At 42.4% G+C, this 23,304-nt stretch overlaps 2 protein-coding genes across 11 annotated transcripts in view; both read left to right on the forward strand.

Moving 5' to 3' along the window:
- The window catches only part of spega (striated muscle enriched protein kinase a), a 75,122-nt gene extending 58,673 nt beyond the window's left edge, over positions 1–16,449 (forward strand). For all 9 annotated transcript variants that reach the window (XM_054747614.2, XM_054747615.2, XM_070547236.1 and 6 more), the window contains 10 exons: positions 5,509–8,005; positions 8,077–8,247; positions 11,805–11,927; positions 12,813–12,977; positions 14,182–14,791; positions 14,925–15,164; positions 15,253–15,476; positions 15,587–15,662; positions 15,742–15,891; positions 15,979–16,449. In XM_054747614.2, coding sequence (XP_054603589.2) covers positions 5,509–8,005; positions 8,077–8,247; positions 11,805–11,927; positions 12,813–12,977; positions 14,182–14,791; positions 14,925–15,164; positions 15,253–15,476; positions 15,587–15,662; positions 15,742–15,891; positions 15,979–16,216 — 4,494 coding nt within the window. In that variant the 3' untranslated portion in view covers positions 16,217–16,449. The remainder of the gene's footprint in view (positions 1–5,508; positions 8,006–8,076; positions 8,248–11,804; positions 11,928–12,812; positions 12,978–14,181; positions 14,792–14,924; positions 15,165–15,252; positions 15,477–15,586; positions 15,663–15,741; positions 15,892–15,978) is intronic.
- A 3,751-nt stretch (positions 16,450–20,200) lies between these two features.
- Positions 20,201–23,304, forward strand: part of LOC107377208 (carboxy-terminal domain RNA polymerase II polypeptide A small phosphatase 1) — a 37,118-nt gene continuing 34,014 nt past the window's right edge. For both annotated transcript variants that reach the window (XM_015946677.3, XM_070547256.1), the window contains exon 1: positions 20,201–20,497. In XM_015946677.3, the coding sequence (XP_015802163.1) occupies positions 20,422–20,497 (76 nt within the window). In that variant the 5' untranslated portion in view covers positions 20,201–20,421. The remainder of the gene's footprint in view (positions 20,498–23,304) is intronic.

Here is a 23,304-nt window from a genome sequence, read left to right on the forward strand (position 1 = left end):
GAGTGACTGATTACATCAGGGATTTCCCCACCATTTCTGCTGACAGCCCCTGGAATGATGCAGCCCTCATGGACATCTTCAATTATGGTCTCTCAGATAACATTAAGAATGAACTGGCGACCCGAGACCTACTGATGACCTTGGCGGATCTTGAAGATCTCGCTACCCGCATCGATCTCCGCCTGATGAAAAGGAGAGACAGGATCAGAAGACCACCACGTATTCCTAATCCTCAACCAACCCCCTGTGACGAACCTGTGCAAATTAGGCGAACCAAGTTGTCGGTAGAAGAGAGGGACAGATGACAAACTCACAAACTGTGCTTTTATTGTGGAGGTTCTGGCCATGCTGTTCACACATGTCAAGTAAAAGAGCTGACCCGATAGGGGACAGGAGCCCCCTATTGGTTTGTACTAAACCCAAGTCTCCTGCACGACCCTTCACATCGGCAGTATTTTCCCACGCTAACCAGGAACATACCTGTCATGTTTTTATCGACTCTGGTGCAGACATTAACTTCATAGACATTGCTTTTGCCACCTCTATTGGACTTCTTCTGCATCCCATCACCCAGGTAAAGAAGGTTCAAGCCATCGATGGACACATTATTAATCAAGCCACCCAGGAAACTGACTCTGTCACCATGAAAATCTGCGGCAACCACGTGGAGGTTCTACACTTTATGGCCATCCAGTCCCCTGATATTCCCATCATCCTGGGATTCTCATGGCTCCAGACCCACAACGCCCACATAGACTGGCATAAAGAGGAAATTCTTGGATGGTCAGACCTGTGCCTCTCGCAATGCCTGTCCAACGCCTCGCCTTGTCTCCCTGATTCGCCAGACCCCATGGTAAAGTACCCTGACCTCTTCAAGGTGCCCATCGACTATCACGATCTCAAAGAAGCCTTCAGTAAACTTCGAACTACCAGACTGCTGCCTCATCACCCGTACAACTGCCCCATCAACCTATTACCTGGAACCACGCCACCTAGAGGACGTCTGTTTTCCTTGTCTCTCACCGAACAAGAAGCCATGAAAAAATATATTCACGAGTTTCTTCAATCTGGGATAATCCACCCCTCCTCGTCCCCAGCCGGAGCAGGTTTCTTTTTTGTGGGGAAAAAAGACGGTTCCTTACACCCCTGCATTGATTACAGGGAACTTAACAACATCCCTGAGAAGAATCGCTATCCACTTCACCTCATTAACTCTGCCTTCGACTACATCCAAGGGTCCCGGACCTTCACCAAGCTCGACTTACACAACGCTTACCACCTTGTCCGCATCAGAGAAGGCGACGAATGGAAAATAGCATTCAAAAATCCAGAAGGCGATTATAAATACCTCGTAATGCCATTTGGCCTCACCAACGCCCCTGCAGTTTTCCAAGCTTTGATCAATGACGTCCTTTGTGACATGGTGGGGAAATTTGTTTTCGTCTACCTTGATGATGTCCTTGTTTTCTCTCCAGACCCTGAAACTCACAAGAAGCACGTCTGATCTGTCATCCTCTGGCTACTACAAAATAATCTCTTCATAAAAGCCGAAAAGTGTCAGTTCCACAAAGACAGTATATCCTTTCTTGGATTCATCCTCGCCCCTGACCATGGCTCCGTGGATCCTGCCAAGTTGGAAGCTGTCACAGACTGGCCCACTCCCACTGACAAGAAAAAGCTACAACGCTTTCTTGGATTTGCCAACTTTGACCGACGCTTCATCAAGGACTACATCGATAGCCTCACCTCTTCATGCCCTCACCTCAAGCAAGACCAGTTTTACATTGAATCATGCTGCTAACCAAGCCTTCCTCCAACTCAAGAATCTATTTACCACCGCTCCAGTACTCCACTCTCCTGACTCCTCACGTCAGTTCATTGTGGAGGTGGGTGCCTCGGGAGTCGGGGTGGGCGCCATTCTGAGTCAACGTGGAGGTAACAACAAGTTCCTTCCTTGTGCCTTCTTCTCCAAGACCCTCTCACCAGCTGAGAAGAATTATGATGTGGGTAACTGAGAACTGCCCGCAGTTAAGCTTGCCCTAGAAGAATGGAGGCACTGGTTGGAAGGAGCCATCACCCCCTTCCTTGTCTGGATGGACCACAAGAGCCTGGAATACCTGCAAACTGCCAAGCGCCTCAATCCTCGACAAGCCAGGTGGGCCCTGTTTTTCAGTCATTTTAACTTCACCTTGTCCTACAGACCTGGTTCCAAGAACACCAAACCCTACGCCCTGTCACTCATCATGGAAACCCAGTCCTCCAAGGTCATGCTTCCCACCGATTCCACCACCTTGCCTAAGGGGGTCCTGCTGGGTGCTTTCTGCCTTGTCCTGGAAGGTAAACTCTAGGAGACTAAACATCTCTACCTGGCCCCCTCTCAGTGCCCGACGGATCGTCTCTACATCCCTGACCCCACGAGGACTGAGGTACTCTCGTTTTGCCACTGCTCTCGCTTGTTCTGTCACCCAGGTATCACCCGTACCATCAACCTGGTCAAGAGCAGATTTTAGTGGCCCACGCTTTCTAAGGGCACTCAGGACTTTGTTAAAGCCTAGGTCTTTCACCTTCACGGCCTGCCCCAAGACATTGTGTCTGACAGGGGTCCACAGTTTGTTTCCAGATTCTGGAAATCGTTCTGCGCCCAGTTGGGCATCCACGCCTGTCCTCGACCACGTCTCTCGCCTGCTCCTCGAAGCTGCTTCGTCTCTGCCTGGTTCCGACCCACGTCTGTCCTGGGCTCTGCCTTTACCTGAACTCCACTCCGGTAACATCTCCTCTTAGCTTCAAGCTAATAAAGACTGTTTACTACCACCTACTGTGCTCTGGTGTCCTTACGGTCCTCTGCCAAGTTCACGACGAAGGGAGTTAGAAGCTAGGTGCTGCCTCAGCTCAGTGTGGAGAGTGAGTGGTTTTAGTGTAGAGGGGTCAGGTCATCGAGTTAGTGTGTGTCTTTTCTAGTTTTGGATGGTGTTCATTTTGATGAACTATAATTTGTGAAGGTTGTACCAACTCCAGCCTGTCTGGACATCGAGTCCACGGATTTCTAAATAAGAGAAACAAAACCTCTATCTGCGTGCCTGAGGGCGTTTTGTGCAGCTGAAAAGATGGGACTTCTGTAGCCCACATCGGTTGGTACCGGGACAGGGAGGTCTGTCCGCGCTGGGCTCTGGAGACCCGTGGTGGTGTTTAAAACATTAAATGCGGATCTCTGAAGCTCAGGTCACCAGTGCTCAGAACAGACATCAAAGACATCGAGCTCGAGTTATATATATATATATATATATATATATATATATATATATATATATATATATATATATATATATATATATATATATATAAGATTATTGGCTGCACCCTGCCATCCCTGGAGGCCATCTCCAGAACCCGCTGCCTGAAGAGAACCGCTGCTATCCTCCGTGACCCCACCCACCCTGCCCACTGCCTGTTTGAACTGTTGCCCTCAGGGCGCCGCTTCAGGTCAGTTAAATCACACACCACCAGACTTTCCAACAGCTTCTTCCCTTGGGCCATCAGAACATTCAACACAACAGCACCATTCAACCCCCCACATCCCCATCAGTAATGTGGATTCATCTGTTTTAAATCATTTTATTGTTTTAGCAGATCCAAATCATGGGTTGTACTTTCTTGTTGTTTGCTAAATGTTTTTAAATTGTTTTTAGTCCTTTATGGCTTTTGACATTTATTGTCACTTATTGTCTTGTGCACTGTTGATGGCAGACCATCTGTAATTTAATTGCCATGAGCAATTACAATAAAGTCTATTCTATTCTATTCTATTCTCTCTCTCTCTCTCTATATATATATATATATATATATATATATATATATATATATATATATATATGTTTCCAGCTCATGCTATTTTAAATCTTTAAGAGCAAAGGTAGGCACAGTATATGGAAAAATATTACCAATGGCACTACTGAGATTTAATTTTATCTCAAGTAGGTTATTATCGTCAGCCTGAATTCATACCCGGAAATGAAATGGCTCATTTCAGTGAAGCTCCGCCCACACACTCTCTTACAAAATGCACCTACAACAGTGTCTTAGTCAAGTCTGCTGTTGTATGGGCCTTGGTAGTCCAGTGGTTAAAGCGACTGCCTTGGCACTCTAACCACTGGACTACCAAGTCTGTTCCAAAACAATAGTCACCTAACACTTATGTCCTGTGCTGGCTATTATGTGCATCTTTGTTGACAGGACACATGGTTTATCAAGGGTTTTTGTCCCCAACGCAGAAATAATTTGTCAGAATATCCACTCTGATACTGGTCGTGGTTTAAAACAATCATCTGTGACATGAAGGTCACATGCAGGGACAGCAGTAGCTCAGGAGGTAGAGTGTGTTGTTCAGTAATTGGAATATTGCAAGTTCAATGCGAATGTGTGAATGACTGATTGAGTTGTGAAGCGCCTTGGGGGATGTACAACCCTAAGAAGTATACAAATACTGGCCATTTATCATTCTCAAGTGAAGCATCTCTATGCCCGCAACTAGAAGAAAGTGGGAGTTAGTGACCTACTTCCAGGCAAGGCGAGTTTCAATTCAGAGACTAGCTTTGAGGAAAGAAGCAGGGCCAGTTGACGCACTTACTTTCCATCAAGGGTTATCAGGATTTTCAAAATAAATCTCTAAATTTGCAGCTGAGACAGGAAAATACATGAGTGCAGCAAAAAAAACTGGTTTGGTGGTATTTTTCATAAAAAATACCACGTGGTAAAAAGCTCCAAATTGGTGATTTTTCATAAAATGGCCCCTTTAAATACTTTCATAAATATTTATTTTAATCCTATAATGTATAAAGTGGCACTATCGTGACCATTCCAAATTATCCTTCTAGTTTTAATTTAATGACATGCAAAAGAGGCTAAATTTGAACTAAACTTTCATTTGTGACCTACTTTGTTTACTTGCTAACTGATAACTTGCTAACTGATCTAACATAAGTCCAGTCATTTAAGACATCTCATGTTGATAAATAAATGTAATGTATGTAACCATTAATGGGGACAAAGAATTGAAACCAACATTTTTCTTGTTTGTGAATAAAGACAGCTTGGGGGGTCAAAAGTACAGAAAAGTCAAAGCCGTGTGTGACCTACTTTTTATGTAAATGAGAAAGTTTAAAAATGCCAGAGAAAATCTTCTTTTCTGAGAAACATGATAAAAATGTCACAATGTGGAGCCCTTCCCCGTCCAGTTTGCTGTCTCCAGTGTCTGAGGCCTTCTGGTTTAAACCAACCAATCAGCAAGCAGCTCATTAGCATATTCATGTCCTGGCCAAGTGGGAAGGGTAAATGGCTCTTTTCACAGCAAGGCTGATTTAGGGGGTTTAGAATGGTCTGTATAAGGGCTCTTGGGAAGCCAAAAGACATTTTCTCATGTTTCTTAGAGATTCAAAGCGGTGACTTAGATGGCTAATAAACTGCATAAAACAAATCCCCTCTCATTGCTACCCTCTGATTTTATTTTTTCAGCGCTCTCTCATCAGCTACAAATCCAAAATGGTAATGAGGTCCATCCCAGAGCTTCTGAGTGACTCATCCACCCATGTTTCCATTGCCGTGGCCCGGCATTTGAAAGAAGGCTCCCCGGCACCCTCGTCGTCCTCTGACTCAGACGTAGATGCGGATGAGCTTCCCTTTGTTCCCATGCCCCTGTCCATGGTCTTCTCTGGTTCCAGGATCTCCCTTAATGAGATCCCAGTGGATGAAGTTGATCTCCCTAATAGTAGGAAGGAAAGGGACCTCATGGGTGATGAAAGAGGGGCTAATACAAGCGAATCAGATAAAACTCCAAATGAGGAGACATTAGGCAAATATGAACGAGATGCTCTTAAAAAAGGATCAAGTGTTGAGTCCAACGAATCACAGACAAGACCAAGACGGGCTACCATGAGGAGAGGCAGCTCTGCTGATTCGGCACTGCTTCTCCAAGTATACACAGAAAAGGAAAATGCAAATGAGGACTTGGAGACAAGTAGCAAGAGTCTGAAAAAGGCTGTTTCTATGGAGCTGCCAAACCGCAGCTCAAGCCCTGGGGCTACAAAGTTAAGTCAGGAGGAATATGCCCTCAAACTGGAGCTGATGAGGCAGCGACTGCTAAGAGGGGGAAATATTGATAAAAAGATGAGCGGGCTGCGGGGACCTTTGTTTGAAACGCTTGGCATGGATGACGAGAGCCAAACTAGATCCCTTGATCGAAATTTGAGAAGATCTAGAGCAGGGCCATCAATGCTCGCCCGAGCAGCGTCATCCGAGAGTTCAGGAGAGGACACACCAAAGACCAACATTTTCCGCAAAACTGTCTCCTTCACTCAGGGAGATTCTGAGCCCATGCCCTTGCACCGTAGATTTGGAGCCCCCTTGGAGATCCCATCTGCCTGCAGTGCAAACATAGAAGGGAAGGCACTTCAAGAGGCGACTTCAATGTCTGCGCTGATGGAACAAACAACATTAGAGTCCTTATCTTCCTCACAGAGAGAGGAAACTTCCTTTGTATTCCCAACAGAACCAAAACTGGACCAACACATACACCAGAACAATGTGAAAAATGACAATGTAGAGGGAACAGACCAAAGGACCAAATCTCAACTAGAAAAGAGAGGTAGAGCAGAATCTGAATCCAAACCTGTTATAGTGGAAGATGAAGAGAAGAACCATGGCAAGGGTGAGAAAGAGAATGGCACAAAGTCTACCGGTACATCTGCATCGCCCGAGCATCCAGCTGTGTTTGCCAAAATAGCAACTAGTGACCAAGCTCCTGCTTCCGTTTCCCTTTCATCTAGCTCCAATCTTCCTACCGTCCCCCGTCATCCAGTGCTCAGAACAGACATCAAAGACATCGATTCAGAGGAAGTCTTTGAAGCCAGGTTTAAGAAGCGGGAGTCGTCTTTGACCCGTGGCCTCCGCAAACTGACCAGGAACATATCAGATGAGAAATCACCCATATTGAGCCGTAAAGAGGTTGAAGGTGGTGAAGAAATTTACAGGCCAGGACCGAGGGGGGCGCCTCTGGAAATGGTACCCAGAGTACTATCGGAAAAATCCAAATCCGTTCAAGATTTAAGAGAAGTGGATCGAGAAGCGGGCCTTGGTCTGATTGGGAGGCTGTCTTTGCAAGCGAAGAAATCAACATCCACCGAGAAGAAAGGTGAGAAACCAAATGGGGGAAAGCAACAGAATGTTCAAGAAGCTGCCATAAATAAGAGGGTTTCCTGGGCCGTTGGTCGGAGTAAGTCTCTGGATACAACAGATCTGAGTAGTTCCAAGACACGGAGGCAAGTGGATGAACTCGAGCAAGAGAAGGCAGCGGAATCATCAGTTTCTTCCATGAGGCGCAAGTTTGAGTCTAAAGTGGCAGGCATCTCAGCCAAAATAAGGAGTCAGTCAGAGGAGAGGAAAGCCAAAGAAGGTGGGGGGAGTCACAAAGACCTAAAGGATCTCAAAAAGGTCTTAGAATCTCCTGTTCTGGTGATGCGTCAACGATTTGAGAGCAAAGTTTCCAAAGTGCGCAGTCAGTCTAAAGACAGAACAGTAGATGAAGAGGTTATAAGTACCCCTCCCTTTCCTCGGCACCGTCGTTCCCATTCTGAGGGACGTGAACTCAAACAAATGGGTATCCCTGAGAACCAGCTCGCAAAACAAACCAGTGCTAGAGCTTCCAAAGAATCCATTGAGTCCACATCCAGCATCCAGTCTGATCGGGCCTCAGAGAGCGACAGGCGATCACGGTGGGACAAATGGGGCTTGACCAGGGCCAAGAGGGACAAAACTCCTTTGCGGTCGGATTTACCCTCAACTATACCCAAGGAAGAAGGTTCAACAAAGGGTCAAGGCTTCATCCGCTCTGCCTCAGATTTTGCTCCAGTGTTCCACATAAAGCTAAAAGACCACATCTTGTTGGAGGGAGAATCTGTGACCCTGAGCTGCCTCCCAGCAGCCAGTCCACACCCCCAAATCACATGGATGAAAGGTAACCTCAATCCCAACAATGACCCATTCATAAAACCTTCAAACGCTCACCGGCATTTTGAAATGTTGCAGATCGGAAACCACTGGAGGTGACAGAAGACCGGCTCAAGCTGGTCTCCCACACCGATGGAAGACAGCTCCTTACCATACAGAAATCCAGCCATAGGGACGCTGGAGTTTATGAATGTGTAGCAACCAACCCCATTGCCACTATCACCACCTCCTGCACACTCTGCCTTGCCTGTGAGTGTTTCATTTTATGCAATGATCTGCGATTTATTCCAAACGGACTGCTCATCTACATTTCATGCAACGATTTTTCTGCTGTCACGTTTTGAACGATTGAATTTAAATCGTTCTGAATGATTTGAATATTAATGTCATCCAATTAGTGTTACAGTGGATTAATTTAATGGATTTTCAGCTTTTCTCATATCAATCATCTAACAAGTATAGATGATGGGTTTTTTTCTCTCCCAGTTGTGTTTAATGATAATTGAAATTAACTGCAGCAGCCAGGCCTGTTTTGACTCTAAGAATAAAACACTGAGCTTCTGCAAGGCAGCAGTTATTCTAATGATGATGAAGATGGGTATTTTTTTTGAAGCTTCAGCTGGAAGAACACTCCCCCGATGATCCATGAGGAGGAATTCTGTAAAAATATTCATCTTGTATTAAGTGTTGGCTGCTTGACTGGACCGGGTGCCAGCATGTGATGAGAAATACATTTAGAAAAGCACTAATGCCATTATCTGGATTTATTTAGTGTCCTGGGTTTGATGAGGTGTACAGAATATATTTTTTACACAAGTAAATTATTAGAATTTACAGACTTAAAGCCTAAAAGTTAGAGATGGTCGATATTAGTGGTGTTCATCTCTAACTGCCTCACGATTCGATCCGATTCCGATTATCTACCTAAAGATTCGATTTGAGTCTGAAATGCATCATGATTCTTCACACAAAATTTTTCATTACTTAAAGGGACGTTATGGAAGTTTGACAGCCAAAACATGTACAGAAATAATAAATTTCTTCTTCATACATTCTCCTGCAATGCCCAGGTCCTGTAGAATGAGCCCTGGCATTTTTATTGTGATTGCCTGTTTTTCTGTAAAATCACAGAGAAAGAGAGCTGCTCGGGTCGAGCAGGCTGCTTCATGCGCGTTCACGCTCAGGCATAGCCCGTAGCATTTGCTATCAGTAGCTTTAGCAGCAGAGAGTGAGGTAGTGCCAACTCAGCGACTTTGTCACTGTTCCTAACGCCTACTAGTGATGAACCTAGCTACATTTCTGAGGACCCTTAGCTACTTTCTTCTAGATATTTCCTGCAAATTAGCAACAAAATAGCCATTTTCGCTCCGAACTGTTCTTTGGTTTGACGTTTCAGCTGTCATCAAGGATATAAATGTTACAGATACTTAGATTTTTACTGGTGTGTAGCTCACCTTGTGTGACTGTCATGCAGAAGACCTGGGTTTGATTCTGGCTGTGAACATAGTTTATTTAGAGGGTTGTTTTTTTTTACATTAATGGTATATTTTTTTACAGTAAGATGCCCAAATTTTTATTTGAGACTCGAACGGCATTGAATTCACAGATAAAAAAAGATGTGGGTTCAACTTTCATTTTGGAACAATTTTTCAAGCAAGGGAAGGGAATGATCTGAGCATGCAGGAGGACTGACCCATCATAAACCTTTGTCGGCTGTGCTGAAGAGAAAGGTACAGAACCAAATTATTTAATTAATTAGCTGCGCGTTCTCCTGTCCTCTGTCCTCCGGGCCACACACACACACACACACACACACACACGGGACTGTCTCAGCTGTTATTTTTGTTAAGGAGTGTGCACGTACAGCATGCGCGCCTCGTGCACAAGCCTACTATTGAAGCTGCTGTTACGCTTTTGGCCTGAGGGGGCAATCACAAGCATAAAAATTCAAATGTCCGAAAAGTCCCTTTAATAAAAGCAGTAGAATAGTTTTCAATTTCTTTTTTATTTCGACATTCATCTGTTCACTATAGTGAGCAAAAATTTTTAAAGTGTGCTGCCTATAATTACTTAAATTATATAAGAAATCATGTTTTCGGTAGAGCAGCTTTAAGATAGAATACTACTGAACTTAAAAATAGTAAACAAATACTGTGTTAAGTGATTCTTTCACATCTAGGATCCCAAAACCGAAATTAGCCCAGACATCCGATTTAAATGTAACGGGTACATATTTGATTACTGGTGATGTTCGCCCTGTATCCCTGTCCACCATTTCTGTTTTAAATTGGCGCTAGGGCAACGCAGTGCACATGTCATTGCAACTCTGCCCCCAGAAGTAATTGTAAAACCTCAAAACTTTATTGTCCTCGCGCCTCCAGAACATAGACATAGGGACAAAATCTCATTATGTCACGTTGCTGCATCGATGCAGAATCATGCGCGGCGATGCATCTTAGAATCGACCATTTTTCCCACCTCTAGTCGATATATCAACAACAATTCTTAATGCACCAATGATCGCACCGTGGACCATGAATGTATGGAAGCCTCAAAAGGCCAAAAAAAGTCCAGCTTTCTTTTTCACTTGACTTTATAATAACAGTAATAAATAAGGGAGTACTCTCACCCCTGCAGCACACTGGAAGCATCAGCAGCGCGGAACAGCAGCTTAAAATGAAATCTATTATAGTCTATGGGGTGGATTCAAGCTGGCTGCGAACGGGAAATTTTCAGGCAGCTTGCCACACCGCGCTGCTAAAGTAAGGATCAGGTTCTATATTTTAGCCGTGAGCCGCTTCTGGGACACGTCAATTTTCATTGTTAAAATAGGGCCAGACTGGAAATCACGCGGTTTCAATGTAAAACGTTCAGTGATTTTCAAAATAAAAGACCATTGCAGCGATGTGATTTCATATCAATATAGCTTAGGTCTACACGTGTGACCTCACGTCTTATTTACTCTCAGCGTTGTTCCAGAAGTGCAACTGTGTGTTTTTCTTGGCTTTAATCCTGACGGTGAAGAGGAACAACATCATATATGACATCAAACAGCGATATCAAATGTGATTTCCTTCATTTTTGGTTTAAAGGCGGATGGGATTTTGGGATGTTGTGGTCTTGCGAGTTAAGCAGAAGCCGGTCCCTGGCTGAGATTGTCCCTGTGTGTGCTGGCGTGCAGCGAAGCACACGAGTAAACCATTCCACAACACTGATGCTTCCAGTGTGAAGCAGGGGTCAGTTATCTGTTTCTCCTTGCCACTCTGGACTGGGATTCCATATAAATGAATACCACTAATATGAAACTACTTAGATCACATGATACAGTATAGGTTGTCGGTTCAGTCCCCGCTCCGAACAGAGAATACTGCTGTTGTGTCCTTGGGCAAGACACTTAACCCACCTTGCCTGCTGGTGGTGGTTGTAGAGGCCGGTGGCGCTGGTGTTCAGTAGTCTGGCCTCCGTCAGTGCACCCCAGAGCAGCTGTGGATACATTTGAGCTCATCACCAGTGTGTGAATGACTGATTTTGTTGTGAAGCACCTGGGGGTGGTGGTGGTGGGGGGGTGGGGGTGGGGGGGTTGCAGAACCCTAAAAAGGCACTACACAGTTACGGGCCATTTGCTGAGATTATTGTGGATGATATGACACAGCACTACTGAAAACTGAAGAACGCAGCCTCGTCAGCAAAGCAATTGCATAAAAAGAAATTAACGTCATTTGGGGGGTTCTTTGCATTTTCTGCCACATTCTGTGCCTCTTGTCGTTAAAATTGATATTAATCATATCACTGGCATTCATTTCCAGTGATGCCTAAGCGGCCAGGAACCCCTGAAGTAGCGCAGACTTACAACAACACGGCTCTGGTGTTGTGGAAGCCAGCAGACACCAAATCTCCTTGCAGCTACTCTCTGGAAAGGAAAACAGAAGGTGAGCAAGACATAAATGAAGGAACTTTTACAGTCAGATATGAAACACTCCTCTGTCTTCAGATTTAATTTGTGCCATTGCTATGTCAACGTTCAGGCTCTATTTGGAGAACGATGGAGGGATATTCTTCACACTAAATTTACAGCTGGTTTTCGATCTATTCCACCATTTTGTTTGATCTTTACCAGTCACCAGTGATGTGCATCACTGTTTTACTTCTGCTTTCATTTATCATGAGAACAGCACACATTAAAAACGATGACAGATCATTTTTCAAAAGGAAAAAGGAGCTTCTAGTCCTCAGATCATCTGATGAGCCGGCTAACACCGTCATCTAGTGTGCAGTTTAAAAACTGCAACATGTTTTTCATGCCAGTAGATTCGGGGAAAAAAAAGGAAACTGGACGTCTTTATTTCCTTGGAAACATTTTGTTTTCCATTTCAAGAAATAAATAAGAAGTATGAGAGGAGAAAAAAAAACATTTTATTTAAAAAATGAGGATGATCCAGACATAAATCCAGTTATTTAATAATGCGTAAAGAGCATCTTGTACATGGACTGGGAAGACCTGCTGTTAGTAAGCTTTACTCCATGACAACGTCCTGGAGGACTGAGCTTCGACCAGATTGTTCTGTCTACCAGAAACCTTTATCTGTGAAAATGAACATTTTCAGATACAGGAAAAAAAAGTTTTTTTATATAATAAATAAAGTCTTTACTTTTTTACGTTTCATTAGAAAAGTGACCAATTGAGTTGGTTTATGCAAAATTATTAACATTGTGCAAAATGGAGATACAAGGTTTTAGTCTGACACCAAAGTTTTATTAGATTTTTTTGTCTGGCTCATAAAACTTACTGTCCTGTTTTTTCTTTATTTTTGCAGGTGATTCTCATTGGGTGACTGTTGTCACCGGAATAGTGGACTGCTACTACAATGTCACTGACCTGCCACCAGGTGGCGTCATAAGGTTTAGAGTGTCCTGTGTCAACAAGGCTGGACAAGGTCCATACAGCAGCTGCTCTGCTCCAGTCAGCCTGGACTCTACAGGTTAATGATGCTATTTATTAGAAAACAAAGCAACAAAAAGTACCAAAACTAATGATATGACCTCATAGAAGTGATATTAAATGATGCAAAAATGACTGAAATTAGACACAACTAACAAAAAACTACCAAAGGTGTAAAAAATATCCAATACTGGTCAAATAAATTACAAGAAAAATGTGTGAAATGTTAAAACAGAGACAGGGTATTTCTCTTATTCGATGGCACCATCTAGTGGCTGACAAGCATATCACACAAATAGTCCGTGGATCCGTTTTTTTAAGATGGCGACTTCGTGTTTCTTGTTTATAAACGTGCTTCTGTAGCCGACAAACAGAGCTAAAACCCATTGTTTTACACATATTATTCTCATGTCATGTTGTGTTTTCATATATTTATATTTAAAAGACTTCCTTGTCTGTGAAAAGTTCATCAACTCCGTATCAGCCAAGGTACTTCCTTAAATTTGAACCATTTAAGCGGTAGTCTAACTATTGGTTAATTCTGGTCGGCGCTCAGTTTCCTATTGCACGGAGCTCCGTTATATCACAGTACTTGATGAGAGGATCACTTTTACGAACTTCTGAAAAGTCATACATACTTTCTGAAAGGAGAAAATTCCAGAAAGCTACTTAAAATGTGTTGAAAATGACCATAAAACACTACACAAACATAAAACACCTAAAGAATATAAAGCTAACTTATAAACATAGCATGTGATTCAATCACAGTATCAAAATGAAATATAAAACTATTTAAATGACAAATAGAAGTGAATAAAAATACTAAAAAAGTGATCTAAATAAGTCCAACAATCACAAAAACACCCCAAATTACCCCAAGAACACAAAACTACATTCGAGTGATAAAGAGACCTTTACTTTTAAACTTTTTGATGATAGAAAGATTATACTGAGTAGAAAACTAGAAAAAAATATTAAAATGAAGAATATTGGAAATGAGAGTGAATGCCACAAAATGATTCTCAACATCTATGATAACATAAAGTTGTAGAAGTAAAACAATCATAAATCTACAGAGCTAATATGAATTTGGAGGTCATTAGTCTGTCTAAGTTTTAATGAATTAGGAATTTAAAATGATTAATTACAGAAGAACAGCAAGGCAACAAAACCCATGGAGAGTGAGAGGGAATTGGACAATCTATACATGCCTTCAATCATTTTTCTATCTATTTATCCAACAGCTGGAGGAGCTTTCCCTCCTGTTGCTGTAGTGAAGGCAGTCCCAGCCCCTCCTGAGCTGGTGAAAGTCCCTCAGATCAAACCAGATGACCGAACAGACTCCAGCATCACATCCACCTCCTCTTCTCCAGCTCCTTCAGAAACTGCATCCAAAACAGTCGTGACCACACCCCCTCCAACTTCTCCAACCCCAGAAATACAATCATCTTCGGAAGACACTCGAAAAACTTGCACCACCCTTCCTTCAGCCCCTCAAATGAAACCCCTCCCATCATTTGATGTCCCCAAACCCCAAAGTCCAGTCAACGTGGTGACCCCAATGACCCAGACCCCACCCGTATCACCACCTCCTTTTGTGACTCAACCCTCCACCCCAATGAAACCCTCTGTGACCTCGGTGCCCACCTATGTTCCCACGACTACCGCCACAGCTCGTGTTGCTCCGACTCCGTTGTCCTCCCCGCAAGTGCTCCAGAGCTCCAGCCTGAGCCCCATGGGAGAGAGGCCGAGTACACCCACCAGAGGAACTCCATCAGGGCGCACCACACCAACCACTGCACTACGACAGGGGGTTCCACAAAAGCCATACACTTTCTTGGATGAAAAAGCCAGGTGAGACATGATATGTCACTTTTAATTTCTCTGCATTTTTATTCAAGAAAGTAAAGAGGTCCACTTGCCCTTTTGTTCCGTTGTATCTGCTTATTTGTTTGAAGAGCAAACCTGTTATTTTTCCTTTTTTCAGGGGTCGTTTTGGGGTCATTCGTGAATGCAGGGAGAACGCAACTGGGAAACTCTACATGGCAAAAATCATTCCCTATAGTTTGGACACCAAGCAGGACATGCTGAAGGAGTATGAAATCCTTAAGTCCCTTCATAATGAAAAGATCATGGCCTTGCATGAGGCCTATGTCACCCCCCGCTACCTGGTTCTGGTGGCAGAGTACTGCACAGGCAAAGAGCTGCTGTACAGTCTCACAGACAGGTAGGAGGATGGACGTGTGCCTTCACACTGAGATGCATCGGCCTAAAAAGACTCAAAGCGTGCCCTTTCTTTTCTTAAATCACTTCAGGTTCCGCTACTCCGAGGATGACGTGGTTGGCTATTTGGTTCAGATTCTTCAGGCTGTCGAGTACCTCCACAACCACCGCATCCTCCACTTAGACCTGAAGCCCGATAACATCATGGTGACTAACCTCAATGCCGTTAAGATTGTGGACTTCGGCAGCGCCCAGAGCTTTAACCCCCTCAACCTGAAACCCCAGAACTCTGTGTCGGGAACACTGGAGTACATGGGTGAGAATTAAACCCAGAAATTAAAGCACCATTTACTTATTTATGGAGCACCACAGCACATTTAGTAGAAAAAAAGGGTACAATAACCTTTGATGTTTCTTTTTGACAAGCTCCTGAGATGGTAAAAGGTGACGTTGTTGGTCCTCCAGCTGATATCTGGACTGTTGGAGTTGTTACGTACATCATGTAAGTTTCACTTCATTCCTGGAGCACTCATGCATTATTTTATGGTGGTTAATAAATTGGTGTTTATGTTTCCATCCAGGCTTAGTGGCCGACTGCCCTTTGAAGACAAAAACCCTCAACAGGTTGAGTCTAAAATCCTGATGGCCAAGATGGACCCAACTAAACTTTACCCAAATGTTTCCCAAAGTGCCTCAACCTTTCTCAAGAAGATGTTGAGCAGTTACCCTTGGTGATTGTTAAAGTACCCGACATAAACAAACAGAAAAATGTATTAAAAGCTCTTTTATAAATACTGTGTGTATTTATTTGCTTTCAGGGCCCGTCCCACTACGCGTGACTGCTTCACGCAGGCCTGGCTGCAAGACTCGTACCTGATGAAGCTCAGGAGACAGACTCTCACTTTCACCTCCAGCCGGATCAAAGAATTCCTGGTGGAGCAACAGAGCCGCCGCACGGAGAGTGCCACCAAGCACAAGGTGCTCCTGCGCACCTACCAGGGCTCGCCTCAGTCTCCTTCATCCGGGACAGCACCGCAGGTTCCTGCCCTAAAGTGAGACGATGGCGAAAACACTTAGAAACCACGTCTGTGAACCAGATCTGGACACATCTGCTGGGCTAACATAACCGGATTCTGAGAAGGAATCTAAAACACAAACCACACTGGTGTTTCTTTAAGTCTGTAAAGTTCAGGAACTTCTCCAAACAACTGAAACTGATTGCACAGTCTCTCTGACACATTATTTGTTTTGAAAATCTACATTTGTATTTGGTTTGTATAAATATGCACGACTAGAAGCACTGACACAAGAGTCGGTGATCTCTCCGATACCATGTCTGTTCATAAAAATGTTTCAGCAGAGCAGTACCAGCAGCATGACGTTCACCTTTTCAGGTGGAGAAGAAGCGAGGTGAAGCGTTATGGTGCCTGGATGCTGTAGGAGAATTGGGCAGCCTGTGAGTGCTTTGGGATGAGTAACGATGTGCGCTTTTAAGTCAGAATTTCCAAAATTCCAAGAAAAGGTCTCTGGATTTAGTTTCTACTTTGAAAAGGAGCCACTAGAGAGGCTAAAGATAGCAACAAAGTCACTATTTCTGCTAATTTTGCAGTCGATTAGCAAAAGAGGAAGGGCGAAGGCACCACTGACAGCCTGGCAAGCCATCCTTTGTATGTGAATATATAGAATTTGGTCAAGTTCTCTAGGCTACGCCATTGAGGTATTTTAAACGAATAATGGTGACAAAAGTGAAAAAGATCTACATGATGCTACATTTGCTAACAGCAAGAAACATCTAAGAAGTGTAATGACGTTTATTTGCACCCATATCAGTACTCAGTATTGGCAAGTCCACCAAAGCAAATATTGGTGCATTTCTGTTTGAATCAGATACATTTGTTATTGTTTAAAGCTGCTAATTTTCTTCTGCATTTAGCCCAATTTATCACCAAATATTGTATTATTTTCCTTGAGAAATGTTTACTTTTTTCATGTTAATTTATTTGCGTGTGTGTGTGTGTGTGTGTGTGTGTGTGTGTGTGTGTGTGTGTGTGTGTGTGTGCCCAAACGTTTTGGCTCACTTTTGAAATTAATAGGGAGAAAATAAATGAAATAAGAACATGTTTGTAACTGATGTGGAGTCAGATTTTTTGGATAGGACTTTGTCTTGTTCTGTGATCAAGCCTGACTAATAGAAGTAAGAGAAGCAGTTTGTAATGTAGATTTGCTGTGGTTTGTCAGTTTTACACATCGGTTGGTCTGGTTGCTCTAATCACCATCATCCAGTTAGTGCCTCGGATTATAATCTGACATTTGTGTCTCTGAAGTAAAGTCTTGATGATTCACACAAAAACCAACATGGGGTCTTTGTAAAATGAGAGTGTCTTCTGTATTACCCCTTCACAGTGTTCCTTTTGTATGAATTTGGATGGTTGACGATTTGCAAATGTACCAATTTGCTGTGTTTATATGTGAGAAAAGATGAACATGCTTTCATGAGATGGTATGTAATAATCTATTGATACCTTTGGGAATAGTAACATGTTTCAAACATGTTGTCTTCAGTTGACTGGATGGGATTTATTGAAACTATTTAAAAACTTAAGTATTGAGGCCTTGTTGCCATTCTTGTAAAAAAAATTTTAAAAAATAAGTATGAGGAGTTAATTTGCAAAAGCAGATTGAAGTCACCAAACTTTATTTTGACTGATGTCACCTGAAGTAAGTAATAAAAAGATGCTTTTTGAAAATGTTTTTATAAAAACTGAGGTTTCTGTTTTTGCAAATGAACTATTTCTATGTTTTTATTACAAGCTACAAATGCTCAGATGAGTAAACATTTCAATTTCACACAAGGAAAAACTAATGTAATCAAAACTCTAAAGAAACAGCAACAAAATGTCTGTTTAACATTGATGTAAAGTGACCAAACCCAATGTAAGACCCAAAATAAACCAATAAATTGGATTTTTGAGGGACAACAATGAAATGAGTAATATTTGTGACTTAAAAGTTGAATATGGAACATGAACACCATAGTGACATCTAGTGTGTGGAGGTTGTAGTTGCAACAATAGAACAAGGTTTCCAGCTGTCGGGGTACCAGGTTAGCTGCTAATACATGAAATGACCAGCCAGCACCATGTCCATTGACAGATCATACCAGGTAAGGACTCACTTCTACTAATCATTTTTTACAACAGTATTTAATGGTAGCCTTTCTATTATCAACATCTTCCAGGCTCAAACGCAGCTTAACTTGCAGGGCCCACCATTTTCCACAGTGCAAGACTTGCTATGCCGAGATGAATGTTTACTGTATTTGGCAACCTGCAATGGTGCCCTCTGTTGGCTGGTAGATGTAAACAAAAATCCAGTGTCATGCCCATCAAATAAATATTTGATTATTTTAAAATTCAAATATAGCTTTTAATGGAAATACTGTACCTTCATTCTTCACACTTCTGAACACCCCGTGGAGGTATTTTTTATAATATAGCTTTTTAAATAGCTCCACATTCTACCTATAATTAGTTTAGTAAAGAAAAAAAAATCACATTGCACAAAATTAAATTAAATCTGTCATCTAAGTTGGAACAAAAGTGGTTGAGTAAAGGTAGGCCTTTTATTGTGAAATCCATCCATTGTCCATACGGCTTGTCAGGTTCGGGCAAACTGGTGGGGTACACCCTGGACAGGTTGCACGTCCATCGCAGGGTAACACACACACACACACACACACACACACACACACACACACACACACACACACACACACACACACACACACACACACACACACACACACACACACACATACACACACACACATCTGTCTTTCTTCATGGTGAGGACCCTCCATTGACTTCCATTTATTTTTGTGATTCCACTATGCCTAACCCATACCCCAACCCTAACCAATGCTGATCTAACCCTAACCTTAACTAAAACTAAATTCACACTATAGCTCTAACTGCTATAGTAAGCTTCTGGCAAGCTTCTAAAAAAGTGAGGACCAGAAAAATGTCCTCACTTTAAAAAATGTCCTCACATTGTAGGGAAATTGATCAAAATGTTCCTCAGTATGTAGTATGTACAAGAACACACACACACACCCACCCCTAAGGACAATTTAGAGAAGCCAGTTAACCTGAAAGTCATGTTTTTGGACTGTGGCGGAAGCCAGAGTATACCCTGAGAGAACCCGCACTTACAGGTAGAACATGTAAACTCCTTGCAGAAAGACCCCAGGCCTGGATGTGAACCCAGGACCTCCTTGCTGCGAGGTAACAGTGCTAACCACTGTGCAGCCCTTAATGTGAAATAAGGCAGAAACATATTTACCTTGTAAAGTACACAGTACATTTTCCCTTGACAAAAATGTTAGTTGAACTCCCTGAACAAACCAAGTTGATGTTAAAGTGAGTTGAAGTGGATTAAGAACATGGTGTACTTTTGCACCACGCTCCCTAAAACCTGGTCAGACAGTTTCAAGGAGCCCAAACTGGGCGTTTCTTTACTTCTGCCACTTCAAAGGGAAAAAAGTAAAAAAGTTTTGCCGTCGAGTTTGTTTTTACCCGCAGCGGTCGTTGCGCGACGCCAGCAGTGACCCACACACACTCACTTTCGATCAAACTACGTTTATAAGCGAAAACATAAACATCACTCGGCTTTGTGAGAGTTCCCTCCGCAGTGTTCCCGTATTCATTTACGTAGTCGTCATGAAACGAGACAAATCGTTGTTTTGGTCGCAATATTTATCTCGATACTACAGTATGTGGCGGGTCGTGTGTCATTTTGTGGTTTCACTTCAGGATCTTTGGCTAAATTTACCGCGGAGTAACTTTTAAAAGCAACTTTTGTTCAGACTTCCGTAAGGGACCGTGGTCAAATTTGTAGCCACGTCGAGGCGGGGTGTCGTTCACGGCCGTTCCCTCACTGCGCCACTTTAAGTGAAAGGGGAAGCCTTGAAACCTCCATGTTTGTATCTTGAAACTGCGAGCGGAGTTGAGCACCATATTGAATCAAAGTTGCTAACTCCTTGACAAATGTTTGAAAACTTTCGGACTCCTAAAGTTAGCGGCTTCCCGAGCGGACAAAGACACCGGACTTGTTATGGACGCGCTGTAGCCGACTCGTCGCGGTGTTTTCCGGCGCCTTTCATTTTTGTTTTGTCGTTAAAGTTCATGCAGCAGCTCCGAGTCGGCGAGCGATCTCTAACTTTAGAGTGCGAGCCTTAGCACTTTGGACCAGACCTGGATGTGATGGACAATCCATCCTCAATAATCACACAAGTCAGCCGGGATGAAGAGGGCAGCAAAGCTGCAGGGGAGACGAGGGGTGAGTGTCTTCATGTTTGAACTCTGCGGTTATGTCAGGGAAAGTTTGTCTGAGTCTGAAAACTCCGGAGCCTGCGCTGTAATCTGCTTATTTCAGGCGGACCGGCAGCTCTAATCCTCGTTAAAACGAGACAGAAAACAAACAACAAATTTATAGCTGTCGGGTGTGTTGGGGTTATCGCTGCGGCCCTTTGGCCTGTGATACTTAAGTTAAAGGAAATGACGTATGACGCTTCATTTTGGTCACTGCAGGCCAAAGCTGCAAAAATACAAAAATACACCTCATTTAAACCCATTTAGCCTCTTTAACCTAAAAAAAAAAATCAATAAAGTGCTAAATATTCAATAAACATATGCATAATATAAATTAATCTGCAGTAATGAAAAATAAATATTTAAAAATGTATTCTTGGAAAATCACAAAACTTTATAACATCTGTGTACTTCATTAAAAAATTGAACAAATATTTGTATTTATGTCTTATAAAATATTGACTATAAAACTGCATCATTTATTCAATTAAATCAATTAATCTGGAAAAAAGATGTTTTTACTACATAATTGTCTGATTTGTCTAATTATAACATTTAAAATATCTGTGAGTTTATAATTCATTTAAGACAAAATAAGCATCAAGACTAAAAAAGGACTTTTGGTAAATATCGTATTTCTGTTGTAAATATTTTATTTATTGCATTATTTTCATAATAATGAATAAACATTTCCAAATGTGTGTTTGTGTTCCTAAAAGAGGAAGTTGCATTGGGATATTTTTAAGAATCTCACTGCAGATTCAGATTACACAGAAAAGGGTCAAAGGTCATGAACCTTGCAGCACTGGAGAAAAAGCCCTTCCCCGGGCTTGTTTTGGCCTGTGAAGCTGCTCAAACTGCTGCCCGAGGGAAGGAGGGTGAATACCTCCCAGGCTGGACTTGCGGCGTAAACATCCATGTTAGTTAGATTAGATATCCTCAGCTTGGGGAAACAGTGTTTACATTCTTCAGAACTGATAGGCTAACGGCTAGTTTGAACATAACCAAGACCAAAGTAAATTGATAACATTATTTTGTCAATATTTGCATTGCTGTTAATGTTATATCTAATGGAAATTTCATTGGATGCATGAAGGGAATTTTTTTAAAGAAAATAAATAAATTGTAACGAACCATAGAATTTTATGTTAAGCGTAAACTGATATCAATCAATCAATGTTTATTTATATAGCGCTTTACACAACCCAGAAGGTGACCAAACATTTAATATGGAAAGAAACAGTAAAAACGACAATAAAAACAAGAACCACTGTAAAAAGTAAAACATCAGAAGCAGTCCAAAACAATTTAGAACTACTATACTTATAAAAAGTAATAAAAAATTAACGCCGTCGTCGTCGTCTTCCTCCACTTATCCGGGTCTGGGTCGCAGGGGCAGCATCCCAACTAGGGAGCTCCAGACCGTCCTCTCCCCGGCCTTGTCCACCAGCTCCTCCAGCAGGACCCCAAGGCGTTCCCGGACCAGATTGGAGATATAACCTCTCCAACGTGTCCTGGGTCGACCCGGGGGCCTCCTGCCGGCAGGACATGCCCGAAACACCTCCCCCGTTAGGTTAAAATGCAAAAATTAAGAGCACAAGATATGTATTTATTGACTCGTATATCCAGCCTTTAAGGTTTTATTTTGAAAATGTACAAATCTTTAATGCACAACAGCAACAATTGCCCATATTAAAGGATACTAAAATGTTCCACAAATACCTTAAAAATAAAGCTAATTAACATGTTCTTCTTAGACGTAGTATCCTCCCTGAATGCAGCTCAAATCAAACAAAATACTTCTACTTTGACTTTATGACTTGTGCCACTGTAACGAGCGTTTGCTGTGCACAAAGACAGGTTACTGAATAATCTGATGATCTGTTAGTCCAACAATGCTGACATTCAAAACCAGAGTCTGAAGGTGAAACCCTTTTTTTTTAGCCGTACCTGAACTACAGTTGTGCGTGTTTTGTCAATAAAGATCGGGTGAAACTTGAGCAGATGTTTAGGTGTGCTAAATTTATTTAGTCTTTCGTGTGTGAGAAGTAGCTGGATCTGTTGCGTCACCTCGCCTGGGGTATTTACTCGCCGTAGCTGCCGCATAAAACAGCTTGTTGTGCTAAAAGACTCATAAAATCTTCAGAAATTTAAAGGATCTATAAAGTTCTCCTGTGTTCAGACAGTAAAAAGTCTCACAACAGCTTGTTCTGTTATTAGGTTTGTGTCTCTTGAAAGCTGAAGTCCTAATTAAACGTTAGAATATCAACACCACGTCTTAAATTTAGTCTAGAAGTGACTGCCTTGTCATTTAACCCAGATGTTGCCAGTCGGTGTTTGTCAACTTTTTGGGGTAAGCTCGTTTTTAAATGTGTCCCAACATGAAGTAACAGCCAAGAAAGAGTGACGGCAACATGTGATGTGAATATTTAAACTCTGTTTTGACCCAATTAGAATTCAATTTAAACATTCCTAGAGCCCCGCCCCTTTTGGAGCGCTGTAAATCAGGTAGACTTCACAGTAGAAATACCATTCAGAGTTTAAATAGTCACAGGAAGTAGGACTTTACATGACTGAACTGGTGTTTTGACATCTTTGGTGGTTTTTACGCAATCCCAGCTTGAGTTGGGTAATTTTTTAGAAAAATTTTATACCGACATTTGATGATGTCACGCAACTCCCTTGAAGAAATAATCCACTTTGCAATTATTGCAAGTTACTCTGTTATCATCCTTTCTTGTAAAGTATAACCAATCTTTCGAGCTTTTGTGCCGC

The sequence above is a fragment of the Nothobranchius furzeri genome, chromosome 2, assembly GCF_043380555.1.
Source record: "Nothobranchius furzeri strain GRZ-AD chromosome 2, NfurGRZ-RIMD1, whole genome shotgun sequence".
In the NCBI taxonomy this organism is placed as follows: Eukaryota; Metazoa; Chordata; class Actinopteri; order Cyprinodontiformes; family Nothobranchiidae; genus Nothobranchius; species Nothobranchius furzeri.